Here is a 13,710-nt window from a genome sequence, read left to right on the forward strand (position 1 = left end):
CGGGAAGCTAAACGGCATTTCCGTGCGCTGCTCTGGTTCGCCAGAAGCGGCTTAGTCATGCAGGTCACATGACCCGGAAGCTGTATGCCGGCTCCCTCGGCCAATAAAGCGAGATGAGCGCCGCAACCCCAGAGTCGGTCACGACTGGACCTAATGGTCAGGGGTCCCTTTACCTTTACCTTAATCCCCATGTTACACCTCCCCAAACTACATCACTCATTCATCTGGGTTTGTTATTTCTGGAATGGCTACCTGTCTGGCACTCAGGTACCAGGATGCCAGGGATTATCACTCAGGCAGAGGGGCTGCTGAGGAGCTGAGCTCACATATCTATATGAATTTCTGAAGTTTTCCCAGTGAGCCAGTACAGAGATACATTTATCAGTGAATTCTTACATTTGGTATCGTGCAGCAAAGTGTTTTGTGGGGACAAATCACCGAAGTCACAAAAGCGATTGTGCTGATTTCGGTAGTGGGCTGCATGTGCATGATATCTGCTGAAGGGGCAACACCCCCCCCCAACCTATACATAAATTCCTGCAACAGCCTCTTAGCTGGGATTTGCCCCCCCCCCAAGTTTGTAGGATTATTTTGCTAGTGTTGTAACCAAAATCTGCCCTTTTTCCCTTGTGGGGTATCAAAGAGCCCATATAGAGTCCTGGCTTGAGTTCCCTATTGGTAGGAGAAAATAACAGAGGCCAACCAGAGGATATTGAGAAGCAAAGCTGCTAGTATGCCTGATCTTTATTGATCTGTTGCAACAGGGTGCTCCCCTCACACGCAGGAACGGAGGACCCAGAACCAAGGTGTGCCTGCCCTTATTTTAAATATTAAATTCCTTGCCCTGGAGCTCCAGATCACCCCTCCATATATCATGCATACATCACAGAAGGGGTGTAACCCAAGACCACCCCCCACAAACATCATCCCTACATCACAGAAAAGGTGGTCTACAACAGAAATTTGAATGTTGTTGTTTTTCCTGTCTGCCAGGTTATCTGATAATGCCTTATCTGATTGCCTTTCCTGGTAGTCTGTCCACTCCTTTGAAATGGTGTTTACTAAATTCCTGTAACAAGGAAGGGGTTTTTTTTCACTTCCTCCCTCCTTGCAGAGAAACGTTTGGTCAGCTTGGGAGTCAAAATGGTTTCAGGACTGTCTTCCTGCACTGCTCCAGACATGTGGTTTATATATTTATGTACGTGTTTGCTTGGTACGTTTAGGAACATTTATTATCTATCTAAGACCTTAAAATTCTTTTTTTTTAAAAAGATTTCTTATTTAATTAATTTTTATTAAATACAAAAAAAAATCAAATAATAAAGAAACAAATCTCACACATATACACATGAACATAATTATTTATACATCTGTAAAGCAATATTCGAAAAGAAGAGGAAAAAAGAGAATAAAAGAAGAAAGAAAAGTTAAAAATAGAAATTTAGAAAATAGAAGTGTTCACCATAAACAACAATTTCAGATCTATACTTGCATACAATTTTATGTTTCCATCTTGCAAAATATCAGTCTTAATTAAAATGTTTTAAAAGACTTCCACCGTTTACGCCACACGTCTTTTATACTTCTTATACTTCTTCTTATTACACTAGGGGATTTTTTTTAAAAGTGGGGGTGTCGCGATGCAGGGCTACGTGGCTGCGAGGGCGCCGTCGACCCTGCAAAGTTCTTTTTCTTTCTTTTTCTTTCTTGCGAAATGTTCACATTCCTTGGGAAATTGTGTTTCGTCCCTACCGGGGCTATTTCTGTGCAAGGCGACCCCGTCGATGCGTCGGGGGCGGGGGAGGGAAAGGGAAAGGGGGCGGCCGCGGGGGCGGAACGTGTGAATGCGAAAGCGAAAGTGAAGGTGCGGAGCTGAGCTGCTTGCAGGAAGGGGCGGTCGGCGAGGCTGTTTTCCGCTTCTTCTGTTCGGATTCTTTCCCTCCCTGCCTCAACAAGACCCCCCCGACAACGCCACGATGGCCAAATCCTGCACCATCCAAGTCAGCAAGGAGTCCCGTGAAAAGGTGCGGAGTTTGGGGGGGGGGTGGAACTGGGTGCAAATCGGGGTCAAGTCTGGCAGGGGGTCAAATGGAAGGTGCTCTAAAAATAGGGTGCGGGGACTAAGGTCCTTGCCCGGATCTGGTGGCTTCTGAGAAACGAGAGTGCCTCTGAGCATGTGCTGAGGGTTAGTTATAACTAAGCAGCCCTTTCCTCCCACCACCATTGCTCGCTTTCAGGCACGGACCAACCGGGGAACCGACCTGCAATTCCTACAAATGCATTTATTTGCTTCGATCCTATGCCACCCTTTTCAGCCAGGAGCTCAAGGTGGGGTTATGTGGTTCTTCTCCCCCTCCTCGTTTAATCCCCCACAACAACCCTGCGAGGTAGGTAGGTTAGGCTGAGCGAAGTGGTGACTGGCCCAAGGCCACACTCCATGGCTGAGCGGGGATTCGAACCCAGCTCTGACAGGTTCTCGTTTGACACTTAACCACTAGGCCACACTCCCTCTCTCTTATCCCAGATTTGGAGGGGCCCTCCTCTGCTTACTGCTGGGCGGAAAGGCACTCTGCACATGCTTGGGGGCATCTTCAGTTATATTCCCCAAAAGGCAGGCTTTGAAAGGGCGCAAGGCCACACCCAGTGGCTGAGTGGGGATTCGAACCCGGCTCTGACAGGTTCTCATTTGACACTTAACCACTAGGCCAGGAAGGTATTTCCTTCTCCTCCTGCAAGGAGGCTACATTTTAATATTTTAATGTTTCAATATTTTAATGTTGTGTTTTAATTTTTTTTAAGTTGTAATCATTCAACTTGTTATTATTATTGCTTGTAAACCGCTCTGAGCCCGTCCTTGGCTGAGGTATAAATAAAAATTATTATTATTATTATTTCCCCACCCCAGTATGGTCTGTGGGGACTTACGCCTAGGAAAGCAAGACTTAGGGCTGTATTCCCGTTGACATTGGTGGGGTTAGCTTTCAAATCAGCAGGCTGAAGACTGCGGGCTTATTTCCATTATTTTCAGTTTATGAGTCAGTTATAATTTATAGCTATGTTGTCAGAGACTTGATAGCTGAGTTGGTAGAGCATGAGATTTATAATCTCAGGGCTGTGGGTCCGAGACGCACATTGGACAAAAGATTCACGCATTGCAGACACATGGGGGTCCCTTGCAAATACAGTGGTACCTCGGTTTAAGTACTTAATTCGTTCTGGAGGTCCGTTCTTCACCTGGAACTGTTCTTAACCTGAAGCACCACTTTAGTTAATGGGGCTTCCTGCTGCGCCACCAGAGCACGATTTCTGTTCTCATCCTGAAGCAAAGTTCTTAACCTGAAGCACTATTCCTGGGTTAGCGGAGAGTGTAACCTGAAGCGCATGTAATCTGAAGCGTATGTAACCTGAGGTACCACTGTATACAATTCTGTGTGCCTCCTGGGACGTATAGGAATCCAGTAATAGGAGAGGAATCTATTGGCACCATAATAATAATAATAAATTTATTATTTATACCCCACCCATCTGGCTGGGTTTCTCCAGCCACTCTGGGCGGCTTCCAACAAAATATTAAAATACAGTGGTCTGTTAAACATTAAAAGTTTCCCTAAACAGGGCTGCCTTCAGATGTCTTCTAAAAGTTTGGTGGTTGTTTTTCTCTTTGACATCTGGTGGGCGGCGTTCCTGTCCTTCTGTATTTTATTTCAGCCTCCACCCCTGCTACAGAAATCCCCTGTTTATTCTTAGACGGACGTGTCTGCACTTCTGCTAATTATTTACCTCAGGCATGGCTAACGGTGGCTTTCAGCCTCGAGGGCCAGATTCCAAAATGTTCAGGGGCCACATGGCGAAAATGGGTCTGGCCACACATACACATGCCCTCTCACATAATTATTATCATAGTAATTATTTTTATTTTTGTTTCATTTTATTTATACCCCGCCCATCTGGCTAGGTTTCCATGCACAAAAGCAAACAGCCCCTTTGATGATCTGTGCAGGTGGAATCTGTTTTGGAAAACCCGCCGTGTCTACATTTAATTCTGCCCCCCCTTTTCGTTGATGCCCAAATCTTGGATCTTGGGGAACGGCAGAAAAGGGAACCCACTTGGTGGCGGATCAGAGAGGGTTAGCCACACCTGATTTACATAGACTGCTATTTTATTTGGGCTACGTATAGACCATAAATGGGACGCGGGTGGCGCTGTGGGTAAAACCTCAGTGCCTAGGACTTGCCGATTGCATGGTCGGCGGTTCGAATCCCCGCGGCGGGGTGAGCTCCCGTCTTTCGGTCCCAGCTCCTGCCCACCTAGCAGTTCGAAAGCACCCTTAAAAAGTGCAAGTAGATAAATAGGGACCGCTTTATAGCGGGAAGGTAAACGGCGTTTCCGTGTGCGGCTCTGGCTCGCCAGATGCAGCTTGTCACACTGGCCACGTGACCCGGAAGTGTCTGCGGACGGCGCCGGCTCACGGCCTCTAGAGTGAGATGAGCGCACAACCCTAGAGTTGGTCACGACTGGCCCGTACGGGCAGGGGTACCTTTACCTTTTAAGACACCCCGCTCCTCAAGAATCCTGGGAAATGAAGTTTGTTCAGGGTGCTGGGAATCATAGCTCTGTTTGTGGTGGTGGGGAAACTAAAATTCCCAAGTTTCTCGGATGTACAGTATATGGTTTAAATGAATGTTGTTGGGTTTTTTTTTTTTTAAAAAAAAAAGCTTGCATGAAACATGTTGAAGTCAACATTAAAACATATTTGGACATATCTGTAGAGATGGGGTCTATTCACTGCTTTGTGGAATTTTTCTGGCAGGATTCCTAAAATATGGACTTTTTTTATCCAGGGAAACATTGCTATTCCAGAGAACTTGTGTGTTATGTGCTGCTGTTCTGTAACATTCGTGCTGAGTCCCAGAAGCGGTTAGGGTTTCACAATCTCTCTTTCTCTCCCTTAGATGGCTGTTTTCAGAGCATCCCTTTTGCAAGAGGTAAGCCTCTTTCGCTTTATAATCCCGCCCCTCAAATCTCTCCAAATACAGTGGTGCCTCGCAAGACGAAAATAATCCGTTCCGCGAGTCTCTTCGTCTAGCGGTTTTTTCGTCTTGCGAAGCAACCCTATTAGTGGATTAGCGCTATTAGCGGTTTAGCGGCTATTAAAGGCTTAGCGGCTAAAAGGCTATTAGCGGCTTAGAAAAAGGGGGGGGAGCGGAAAAAAATCGCAAGACTCGCAAGACGTTTTCGTCTTGCGAAGCAAGCCCATAGGGAAAATCGTCTTGCGAAGCAACTCAAAAACGGAAAACCCTTTCGTCTAGCGGGTTTTTCGTCTTGCGAGGCATTCGTCTTGCGGGGCACCACTGTACCCCTCTCCCAAAAGGTAATTTGTTTCTTTTAATTCCCCCCCCCCCCATCTTGCAGGGCGAAGAATTTCTGTGCTCGTTTTTGCCCAGGAAAATACTGCAATTGGATCAGTTTCTCAAGGTAAGAGAACACCAGCAGGACCCCTCAGGGTGGCCAAATCCTTTTTCGGAGACGAATTTATATAACTCCCCCTTTATCTTTTTTTTAAAAAAAATAATTTTAATAAAATGTACCACAAAACTTATCACTTATACAATCTTTTTGGACTTCCATCAGCACCTCTGATGATCCACCGTTTTCACCACTTCTTATGCATTTCTTAACTTTATATTGCCTTTACATCTCTTAACAAATCATCCTTCCCCTTCTCCATTTTGGCAATACTTTCAATAAGACTCCTCACAAAACTTCTTGCAAACCTACAAAAGCCGTCTGATCTTCACAAATACTTTTCAAATAGTCTGTAAATTTATTTCTGGTCCCGCCGGTTTTGAATCCTTCCTGTTAGTTTATCTAATTCTGCATAGTCCATTAACTTCATCCTCCATTCTTCAATCGTCGGTAATTCTTCTTGCTTCCATTTTTGGGCCAGTAATATTCTTGCTGCTGTTATTGCATATAAAAAGAGCTTACCTTCCTTTCTATTTATATCACTCCCAACAATGCCCAGTAAAAATGCTTCTGGTTTCTTTATAAATGTATATTTCCACATTTTTTTCATCTCATTATATATCATCTCCCAGAAGCATTTCACCTTTTTACATTCCCACCACATGTGATAAAATGTTCCCTCTTTTTCTTTACATTTCCAACATTTATTACTGACTTTATACATTTTCGCTAACTTCTTTCTCCCTTTATCTTGATCCCTGTCCCCTTATTTATTTTCTTGCTTACATTTGCACTTAAAAAGTTATATTTACACCCCACCCCGTCCATGTTTTTTCTCCTTTCCTCATTATAACCTCACAACAACCCCGTGAGGTATAGGCCACACTGAGAGTCTGTGTCTGGTCCGAGGTTGTCCAGTGAGCTTCATAGCTGTGTGAGGACTTGAAACTCAAACTCCCAGGTCCTAATGCAATATTTGAGCCACACGGATTTTTTTCCTGTTTCCCTTTCTTTCTCTAAAACCAATTCCTTCCTTCCTATTCCCCTCGGAGAACTACAAGTCCCAGAGTTCCTTGGGGAGAGGGATCAATTGTTTAACCCCTCTGCAGATTGCAGCTCTGGGTCTCCTAACAATTTTCAGCAGCGCCCTTAATAAATTACAGCTCCCGTAATTTCTCTTGGGGTGAAACCACGACTCTGGGGTGAAACCAGAGGCTGCTTCAGATCTGTAGTGCAGATTAGGCCCCAGGGAGCAGTTATGGGGCCTTCCCAAGTCCTAGTCCGGTGCTCCAACCACTATACCACACTGCCTTTACATAGCTGCCCTATAACAATAGTTCTCTTTTCAGGAAGGGGCGCTGAACGTTAAAGATTTGACCACCCTCCGTGCCCCGCTGGACATCCCCATTCCAGACCCCCCTCCCAAAGATGATGAGGTGAGTTGTTTGAGGGGTCTTCTTCTCTACCCCCCCCCCCCAAGAAAACCCAAAATCCACCTGCAAGGATAAGGATCAGGGCCGGATTTAGGTTTGATGAGGCCCTCAGCTACTGATGGCAATGGGGCCCTTTATACGTCCAGCTGTCCTTTGTCAACAACAAACTGTCGCTGTTTTGGGGGTTGAGTATATGCCATATGGTCATTTATGGACCTCATAGGTATCTAAAGCCATTTGCACATAACAAATAGGAGCCTACACAACACAAAACACTGTTGCTGTATGTATATTTTATTTTATTTGTTTTTTATCTTATATTTTGGAAATACACATCCAGGTGGTTTTCCCCCTTTAAATTTTTGGGGGGCCCCCAAGAGAGTGGGGCCCTAAGCTATAGCTTGTTTAGCTTATACATAAATCCAGCACTGATTAAGGATGTAACAGCATTTGCTGGTGTTTGTTTTTATCATACAGATGGAGACAGAGAAGGACAAGGACAAGGAAGGTGAGAGAGGGGTCTTCAGTTGGAAGGAAGGGAAATAAGATTTTGGGATGAGCGCAAATAATATTCCATTGCATTTTGGGGACTGACTTTCACTTTCTGCCCCCTGTAGCTCCGAAATGCGGCTACCTTAAGTCCAACGAAGCAATCATTTCGCTTTTGGATCGCGTCAAACCCGAAGTCCGGGAGTTCAAAGAGAAATGCCTACTGGTAAATATTTTGTTCCCCTTTTCCTTTTTTACGACATGCACAACGCAGAAAGCGCGGTCCTAGCGATGGGCGGAAATTAAAACGTAAAAAGCGAAACTCTAAAATTACGTCGGTTGGGGAAAGCTTGTAAAAAGACGAAATTTTTAAAAAACCGGCGCTTACCTGTGGCTTAAGCAACGGAAAGCCCAGATTGTGAAAGGAAGGGAAGAGGTGAGGATAAAAAGGGTCTTCAGATAGAATATCAGCGTTATTTGGTTGCCACGGCTAGTTCAAGATTTGCAAGGCTTGTCTTGCGGAAGGTATGCGTAACGAAGGAAGGGCCAAATTGTATAAAAAGTGCCTAGAGGCTGTAGTCTGTTAAAAATCTTAAATTATGTGTGGTTTTTCTCAGATGTGCATTTGGCCTAGCTGGCAAAAATGAGCCCTTCGTTCGATGCTCCCTCAGTTTTCTTTCTCCACGTTCCCCTCAGGTGACAACCTGGATTCAGTACATGATTCCCAAAATTGAGGACGGCAACGATTTTGGCGTGGCGGTTCAGGTAAGAGGAAGCGAGGCGCTCGGAGAATCCGCCCCTCGCCTGCCGCCGATCCACAGCCTGCCCCCCCCATCGAACACAGCAAGGCAACCCAACTCCCACTGACAATTATGTCCCTAAAGGTAAAGGGACCCCTGACCATTAGGTCCAGTCGTGACCGACTCTGGGGTTGCGGCGCTCGTCTCGCTTTATTGGCCGAGGGAGCCGGCGTACAGCTTCCGGGTCATGTGGCCACCATGACTAAGCCGCTTCTGGCGAACCAGAGCAGCGCACAGAAACGCCGTTTACCTTCCCGCTGGAGCGGTACCTATTTATCTACTTGCACTTTGACGTGCTTTCGAACTGCTAGGTTGGCAGGAGCAGGGAGCGAGCAACGGGAGCTCACCCCGTCGTGAGGATTCGAACCGCCGACCTTCTGATCGGCAAGTCCTAGGCTCTGTGGTTTAACCCACAGTACCACCCGCGTCCTTAGACATCCTCAAAAGCCTTTGATTGCTTAGAATGGCAATACCTATTAGCAGTATTAACTAGCATGAAATTTGGCCCCAACTTCCTACAAATCATCAGAGAAATATACTCCCAAGCCTCAGCAAAATGCAGAACTAACGATATGGACTATAGCAATCCAAACAGGCACAAAACAAGGATGTCCACTCTCCCTTCTTACTTATTTGAATTGATTTTAAAATGAATTGATTTTAGAATGCTTTGTTACTTTTATTGTTGTTAGCCGCTCTGAGCCCGGCTTCAGCTGGGGAGGGTGGGATATAAATAAATTATTATCAGTATCATTATTATCCTGCCTCTGGAACCCTTAGCAATCCAAATCCAAGCAGCCACAGACATCAAGGGAGTGGAAATAGAAGGCAGAACCTATAAATTAGGGCTCTTTGCAGACGACCTAATGGTCACAACACCAGACCCCATAAGCACAGCAACCTCCCTAACTGGAGAACTCAACACATTTGCAATGGTGTCGGGCCTGCAGGTAAATTTTGCAAAGTCAGAAGCTATGTGCTTCAACACCCCTCCTCACACCCAAAAATAATTCACTAATGTCACCAAGATAAAACTTTGCCACACCAAGTTCAGATACCATGGGGTACAAATAACCAGAAACCTCAATAAATTATACCTCCACAACTACAAGCCCCTGTGGCGACAAATTAACAAAGACCTAAAGAGATGGAACAACATGATAGATAGATAAGATAGATAGATAGATAGATAGATAGATAGATAGATAATACTTTATTCGGCTATAAGCCCACAAGGTAAAACCAATCAATAAATAAAATAGCATTTTATATTCTAAAATATCAACTAAAATATTTCAACGCATAATCTCCTTCACGTTACATACAATCTCTAGATGTACCATATTGTGGCCTTGAATATAAAGATGGTGGATAGAGTTTACTAGATTTTTAATAGTCATGCAGCATTCCATGAAGTCTTTTATATGAGAGAACTGAATTCAGGAATCTGGCAACCTGTAATGATCTATAAGAGTCAATGTCCTGGATTAGATAGGCTAGATGTAATTCAGGTGGTTTAGCAGCAGTTTCCAAAATGATTGAACTCAGAATCCTTGATCGGGGAACAATATATAAAGGACAATTAAACAAGATATGATAAAGGGATTCTATTGATTTGTTGTCACATGCGCATAAAACAGAGGTTTTACCGTTAGAAAATCTATTACTCAGCACATTTGAGGGGAACACATTAAATCTGGCTCTAACAAAAGCGAATCTATGCGACACAACCGATAAAGTAGACAGATATCGAGGTATCTGGGACATAAATGTAATGCCCTGATTTATCGGGGAACATGTACCTCCACCTGTAGTAAGATTTTGTTGCAAATCAACCTCCTCCATGACATGAATTTCACTCTCTCAGACAAAATAGTCACGCTCAAAATGATCACAGCCCGCCCCTTGCCACCCCAAAAGCACAACTCGTCTTGTTTTTTTCCTCTTGACAGGAGAAGGTTCTCGAACGGATCACAGTCCTGAAGACCAAGGCAGAGGCTTTCCAGACCACTATTGCCAAGTAAGTTGAAAGGATGGGAGGGTAACCACAGGGAATTCTGGGTAATTTGTCCTCAGGACTGTTCTGCGCATTAGCACTTTGTTCTGGAGCACTTTTGGTTTCATTTCACTTTGAGTCTGTTCTGGGTGACAGTCTAGCAGTAGAGCAGGTAACACACATTCTGACCATCAGCATCATTCTTCATTCCAGGTACTTTTTAGAGCGTGGAGATGCCGTCGCAAAGGCTTCCAAGGATACCCATGTGGTGAGTAACAGAATAACAGAAGTCCTTCCACTCAGACTTTGGGGGATCGGTTGAGGAGCGTCAGAGAGTTAATAGAATTGTAGAGTTGGAAGGGACCCTGAGGATCAGTTAGTCCAACCCCCTGCAATGGAGGAATATGCATCCGTCCCATATGGGGATTAAACTGTAACCCTGGCATTATCAGCACCACGCTCTAACCTGTTGGAATTTTTAAGGCAAACAAAACTCCTTTCCTTGGGTCCAAGTACTGGGGCCCCTTTTTTTTAGCAGATTAATGCACAGCTTCCAAGTGTGTAGGGACGCGGGTGGCGCTGTGGGTTAAACCACAGAGCCTAGGACTTGCCGATCAGAAGGTCAGCAGTTCGAATCCCCGCGACGGGGTGAGCTCCCGTTGCTCGGTCCCTGCTCCTGCCAACCTAGCAGTTTGAAAGCACGTCAAAGTGCGAGTAGATAAGTAGGTACCGCTCCGGCGGGAAGGTAAATGGCGTTTCTGTGCTCTGCTCTGGTTCGCCAGAAGCGGCTTAGTCATGCTGGCCACATGACCCGGAAGCTGTCTGCGGACAAATGCCGGCTCCCTCAGCCTATAGAGCGAGATGAGTGCGCAACCCCAGAGTCGGTTACGACTGGACCTAATGATCAGGGGTCCTTTTACCTTTACCTCCAAGTGTGTAGGAGTCCCAAGTCTTGCATGGCATGTAGAAATCAATCGCAGGAAGTGTTTTGTTACAACAGGAGTCTTTACTGTCATTCTTAAGCGTCACGGTTACAAACTCTACATGCATTTATCAGATCCCTGATGGAGGTTCAGCTTCATCTTAACGCTCTGGGCCTGACCCGAAAAGCTGCCAAACCAATCTCTTTACATCTTCCCACTGTGATAGCAGGGTTGAGACTAAACATCTCTCTCTGTCCAGCCCGGACGCAGCACATGTGTAGAAATCATTCTTCAGAATGGTCTTGTACCTGTTGTAAACAACTTAGCTTCTCGCAGCTTCACATATTGTTGTTTCTGAGAATGAATGACTCTCACCCAACATAACCAGCTGAGCTCTTCAGGCTGAGTGATTTAAGCCTTCCTTTAGGCTTTTTCAGAGGGACGTGGGTGGCGCTGTGGGTTAAACCACAGAGTCTAGGACTTGCCGATCAGAAGGTCGGTGGTTCAAATCCCCACGACAGGGTGAGCTTCTGTTGCTCGGTCCCTGCTCCTGCCAACCTAGAAGTTCGAAAGCACACCAAAGTGCAAGTAGATAAATAGGTACCACTCCAGCGGGAAGGTAAACACTGTTTCCGTGCGCTGCTCTGGTTCGCCAGAAGCGGCTTAGTCATGCTGGCCACAGGACCCGGAAGCTGTACACCGGCTCCCTCGGCCAATAAAGTGAGATGAGCGCCGCAACCCCAGAGTGGCCACAACTGAACCTAATGGTCAGGGGTCCCTTTACCTTAGGCTTTTTCGGCCTTGAAAGGGTTCAAGCTCAAGAACTCGATCTTGGCCAGGAGAAACTTTTTAACGTCCTTGAAATGGTGTCCCTGGTTGTGATCTGACTTATCCCCTTGCAGATGGATTACCGGTGTCTCGTTCATGAGCGGGATGAGGCCGTGTACAGGGAAATCCAGATGATGTTGCTCGATATCCGTGGGTTCTATGTGAGTATGCTAGGAGGGAGGTGACGGGTTAGTACAGCAGTCGAAAAAGAGAGGGAAATAGCGGAGCGCAACCGAGAAAAATCTCTTAGCGCTTACAAGTGTTCTGCCATCCGCTGCAGGCTGAGCTCTACCACATCTTGAGCAAAAACCTGGAGAAACTGACCAACCCCAAAGGTGAAGAGAAGCCATCCATGTACTGATTCTGGAATCTGTGACAACCACCTCTGCCAACTTCTCCTATCTTTCTTTGGGTGTTTTGCTGTCATGTGGAAAGCAGAGCAATATGGGGTAAAAAGGAAAGGATTTTTTGGGAATGGAGAGAGAGTCTAAAAGTGGATTCACAAATGTCTGTGGCTGAGTATGAATAATGCCTTAATGTGTGGCCTTTTCTTTCTTACAAAAGTTCTGTGAAATGAAACATAATAAGAGCTGGAGAAATCCAAGTTTTCACTAGCTATGTTTTTTTTAATTGCTTGAATCTAGAACCACTGTGAACCCTCTCACTTTAGCACAGCCACCCCCAAGCTGGTTTCCCTCCAGATCTTGTGAACTACAACTCCCATCACCCACTACAAACGTGCTGCCTGAGGCTGATGGGAGTTGTAGTCCAAAAGGTCTGGAGAGCACCAAGTTCTCGCTTTGTAATCAGATTAATTTAGCCTGCTCCAGCCTCTGTTAAGATCATCACACTCATCTAAGAAATCCATACAGCAGAGACTTTAAACAATATTTTTCATTTTTGTGCTCTGAATTTCTGTGCCTGGCGGCTGTTTTCTGCCATTTGGAAGCTTGTGATACTTTGGAAATAACTACTTTGTCTCATAATAATAATAATAAAAACATGTCTTGTTTATTTTTCTGTCTGCTTCTCTTTCTTTGGGACTTGGGCCGTATGGGCCTGGGAAATTAAAACCAGCTTCTCCGCAGTTTGATCCTGGAACTGAATCGGAGGCAAAACAGTAATTGAGTGGCCAATCCTTGATATGATCTCCCGGTTTTATTTTATTCCCATTAAAGCAGCTACTGGGTGTTCCAGTTTTGATGGGATGTCTAAACCTTCCCCATAGGCTGTTGTTTTACCCCCAATCTGAATGCTTCCCCAGGTGCTAATAGCCCTGCTTTTAATAACCCCCGTTTCCTGGCCCAAGATCACCCAGTAAGGTTCATGGCTACGTGGGGATTTGAACCCAGGCGTTCCCGACACCACAACGCCAAACTGGTTCCCTTTGGTGTTACACCTGAACATAATGGATCAGTAATAATAATAATAATAATAAAATTTTATTTATATCCCGCCCTCCCCAGCCGAAGCCGGGCTCAGAGCGGCTAACAACAGTAAAATTATACAACATTCTAAAATCATTTCATTATAAAATCAGTTCAAATCAGATTAATGGCAACCATTGGGCTAGAGTTCTGTGAGGATTGCCAAAGGAGGGGGTCAGGCTGTGCCGTGGCCAAAGGCCTGGTGGAACAGCTCTGTCTTGCAGGCCCTGCGGAAAGATGTCAAGTCCCACAGGGCCCTAGTCTCTTGTGACAGAGTGTTCCACCAGATCGGAGCCACAGCCGAAAAAGCCCTGGCTCTGGTTGCGGCCAGCCTAACCTCCCTGTGG

General features: G+C 45.5%; 1 protein-coding gene across 1 annotated transcript; it reads left to right on the forward strand.

Moving 5' to 3' along the window:
• The first annotated feature begins 1,839 nt into the window (after positions 1–1,839).
• PSME2 (proteasome activator subunit 2) lies at positions 1,840–12,950 on the forward strand. Its single transcript, XM_028703354.2, has 11 exons — positions 1,840–2,024; positions 4,954–4,986; positions 5,414–5,476; positions 6,817–6,903; positions 7,378–7,408; positions 7,518–7,615; positions 8,086–8,154; positions 10,142–10,209; positions 10,399–10,453; positions 12,011–12,097; positions 12,217–12,950. The coding sequence occupies exons 1-11, from the start codon at positions 1,977–1,979 to the stop codon at positions 12,295–12,297; spliced, it is 720 nt and encodes a 239-aa protein (XP_028559187.2). The 5' UTR covers positions 1,840–1,976; the 3' UTR covers positions 12,298–12,950.
• The last annotated feature ends 760 nt before the right edge of the window (positions 12,951–13,710 follow it).

This window comes from Podarcis muralis, chromosome 13, assembly GCF_964188315.1.
Source record: "Podarcis muralis chromosome 13, rPodMur119.hap1.1, whole genome shotgun sequence".
Lineage (NCBI taxonomy): Eukaryota > Metazoa > Chordata > Lepidosauria > Squamata > Lacertidae > Podarcis > Podarcis muralis.

What these genes read in the sequence shown, in the direction of transcription:
- PSME2 (XM_028703354.2), top strand. Translation starts at nt 1,977, where the DNA reads ATGGCCAAATCCTGCACCATCCAAGTCAGCAAGGAGTCCCGTGAAAAG. An exon ending in CCCCTCCCAAAGATGATGAG is followed by an intron (nt 6,904 to 7,377) that starts GTGAGTTGTTTG and finishes TTTATCATACAG; the next exon opens with ATGGAGACAGAGAAGGACAA. An exon ending in TCAAAGAGAAATGCCTACTG is followed by an intron (nt 7,616 to 8,085) that starts GTAAATATTTTG and finishes CGTTCCCCTCAG; the next exon opens with GTGACAACCTGGATTCAGTA.